General features: G+C 53.8%; 1 protein-coding gene across 1 annotated transcript in view; it reads right to left on the reverse strand.

Annotated features, from left to right (window-relative positions):
• The window catches only part of Scn5a (sodium voltage-gated channel alpha subunit 5), a 101,687-nt gene that overhangs the window by 6,431 nt on the left and 91,952 nt on the right, over positions 1-3,304 (reverse strand). Inside the window, exons 24-26 of the mRNA XM_031343503.1 lie at positions 2,475-2,528; positions 1,346-1,483; positions 840-944 (exon numbers count right to left, since the gene is read on the reverse strand). Coding sequence (XP_031199363.1) covers positions 840-944; positions 1,346-1,483; positions 2,475-2,528 — 297 coding nt within the window. The remainder of the gene's footprint in view (positions 1-839; positions 945-1,345; positions 1,484-2,474; positions 2,529-3,304) is intronic.

The following is a 3,304-nucleotide window of genomic DNA, read 5'->3' on the forward strand; positions in this document are numbered from 1 at the left end:
GAGGAGGAAGACAAGGAACAGGAGGAGGAGGAGGAAGACAAGGAGCAGGAGGAGGAGGAGGACAAGGAGCAGGAGGAGGAGGAGGACAAGGATCAGGAGGAGGAGGAAGAAGACAAGGAGCAGGAGGAGAAGGAGGAGGACAAAGAGGAGGAGGAGGAGGAGGAGGAGGAGGACAAGGAACAGGAGGAGGAAAGCTTTGTCCAACTGGCTTAGGGCCAGCTCACCTAAGTACTTTGAAAAAGTCTCCCATTTTTTGTTTGCTTGTTTGTTTTCAGGACAGGGTCTCGATATTTAGCCCTGGCTGGAATTTAACTCACAGTGATTCTCCTACCTCTGCCTCTCAAGAACTGAAATTACAGGCAAGTACCACCATGACCCAACTCCTCATCACATTTTCAAGAAGAATGACTTGACAGGGCAGAGGGTCCAGCACCACCCTGGCCCTACTTGGGGGGACACACCCAGTTCTCCGAGGAGCCCTGCGTTCTGAGGATGAGACCTTGAGTGGGGGTGGGGTGGGCAGGGGTGGGGGGTGGGAGGTAGAAGGGTGGGATGTGAATACCCACTACACTTCCTGGGAAGAATATGTACCCCTGAAAGGAAGGAGGGGCCCACTGGAAGCAGCTGAGTTCCTGTGAGTATGCAGTGTGCCCTAGACATCGTCACCTATCCTCATGCCTTCCCCTATCTGCATGAGGCTGGGACTTCTGTGTGGGAGAGCAATTCCAGAATGCCTCTCAGCTGGGCAGCAGCCTGAAGAGACCTTGATAGGAGGCTTTGATGAGGAGCCCAGGGCTGCTGCGAGACCCTCCCTGACTCTGCCAAGGAACCTGGCTCACCAGGGGCCGTGGAATGGGCTTCTGGGGTTTCTTAGAGCCCAGCTTCTTCATGGCATTGTAGTATTTCTTCTGCTCCTCCGTCATGAAGATGTCCTGGCCCCCTAAGTATAGAAAGACAGCACCCACATAATTTGGGGGTTCTCAGGACCTTGCTTTCTGAGTGAAGGTGTCAGGTTCAACCATTTTGTAACTTCCTGACTCAAAGGTATATTTGGAGAGATTTCCCCCCCAAATCTGCCTTTCCAGGGTCCCCCATCCCCATTCTCCGGTTTTGTGGCCTGCAGATCCAGTGTTCACTTGACCCTCTTCCTTGGCTCAGCTTAGGCAAGTCTAGGCTCCTCTCTGAGCATCACTCGTCTGGCTGCAGCTAATCATGGTTTCTCTGGTGCTCCTCGTGGCCACCTCCACCCCCTCCCCACCCTACTCGAGGTCTGATGGGGGCCTCGGGCTCCTGTACTCCTCTGCCTCCCCCACCCCCTGCCAGACAGAGACAATACTCTACGTATCTTTTTCTTCTGCTGGTTGAAGTTATCAATGATGACGCCAATAAACAGGTTGAGGGTGAAGAAGGAGCCAAAGATGATGAAGACGACGAAGTAGATGTACATGTAGAGGTTGTCCTCCCACTGCGGCTGCTCCTCATACTGTGGGGGAGAAGCCAGGCAGGCGGGCGGTCACACAGGTGGGAGGGATGGGGCCGCAGTGGGGGGTGTGTGTGTACACATGCATGTGCGTGCGTGTGTGCGCGTGTGTGTGTGTGTGTGTGTGTGTGTGTGTGTGTAGGTTGTCCTCCCACTGCGGCTGCTCCTCATACTGTGGGGGAGAAGCCAGGCAGGCGGGCGGTCACACAGGCGGGAGGGATGGGGCCGCAGTGGGGCTGGTGTGTGTGTGTGTACACATGCGTGTGCATGCGTGCGTGCATGTGTGTGTGTGTGTGTATGTGTGTGTATGTGTGTGTAGGTTGTCCTCCCACTGCAGCTGCTCCTCATACTGTGGGGGAGAAGCCAGCCTGGGTGGTCACATAGGTGGGCTGGCATGTGTGCGTGTCTGTGTGTCTGTGTGTAGTGTATGAGTTTATGTGTTATATATGTATGTGCATGTGTGTATGTATATGTGTGTGTTTTATGTGCCTGCAGGAGGCCATCAAGTGAGTGTGTGTGTCATATGTGTTGTATGTGTGCATGCGTGCATGCGTATGTGTGTGTATTAGAGCTGAGTGGAGAGGATGTTCGCTAGCAATGACAGGCTAAGGGGTGACCCCATATCTGTGTGTCCAGGCCCTGGGTCAGTGGGAGCCTGGGTGACACTGAGCTCTCAGGCTTCTCCCCTCAGGCATCAGTATGAGTGGGCAGATGAAGGAGACCAGGACCAAGGAGAAACTCATCTCTCTGCTCTCCCACCTGTTCTCCGCAGCGAGGATGAACAAGTCACTGGGTTGGATGTGGTGGGATCTGAAACATGTGCAGAATCTGGGGACTGCGTGAGAGATCCCACAAGCCTTGCTCCAGGGCCAGGCCTGAGCACCGGAAGCTGAGCCTTAGGTGTGCTCTGCTCCACCCACAGGCTGGGCTTTCAGGCAACGAGGCTAGGAGGCCCACACACTGGTTTTGTTGGGAAAAGCTAATGTCAACCTACCCCTCTGGAGTCCACAGCCGCATACATGATGTCCATCCAGCCTTTAAATGTCGCCTGTGAGGAAGAGACCGTGAAGGTCATCAGACTTGGCACTCTGCTTCAGCTACAAAGAAGTCCCATCTCAATTAGGCCAGAATCAGCCTCCTACAAGAAGCAAGCAGGCCCCAGCCCACATGTTCAGCAGTGTTCAAAAGGCTGGGTGGCCTAGGAGTAGGCCTCATGTAGGGGGTGGGGATGGAGGAGAAACCCCAAGAAGGCCATGTTAGCCTTCTCAATTGAGGCTTTGTGTCTAGTAAGACTAGGAGAAGGTTCACTCCTCAAAAACACACACTTCAGACTCTAGAACCCAAGGCTGGTCCGTGTCCTGCTGCTCAGAGGACCAGCATCTCGCCTGTAATGACAGATCCTTTTTACCACTGATCCGGTGGGGGGCTAACAACTTGCTCTGCAGAAGGAAAAGAAAAATCCCTAACGTATTTGCCGAATTCTCGGATGTAAATATTCCCAGTGCTGAGCTGTTACCGAAGGGAAGAGAGGCAAGATGTGTTACCACAGTGTTACTTGCACACGGCCCGGGCAGAGCAGAGGGTAGCCACCGGGGCGGCCTGGGCCTGGGCAGAGCAGACGGCAGCCACCGGGGCGGCCTGGGCGGTAAAAAGGCATGCCAGGCTCATGGGTTTCAGCATCACGTAGTCATAAAGTTTAGTTTTCTCATAAAGGTTGTGTTCAACAACTAGCTTGTAACATCTGCCTCTGCCTCCCGAGTGCTGGGATTAAAGGCAAGGGCCAACACCACTTGGCTAAGAGTTCTTTTTTTTTTTTTTTTTTTT

Source organism: Mastomys coucha, unplaced genomic scaffold (assembly GCF_008632895.1).
Source record: "Mastomys coucha isolate ucsf_1 unplaced genomic scaffold, UCSF_Mcou_1 pScaffold23, whole genome shotgun sequence".
Lineage (NCBI taxonomy): Eukaryota > Metazoa > Chordata > Mammalia > Rodentia > Muridae > Mastomys > Mastomys coucha.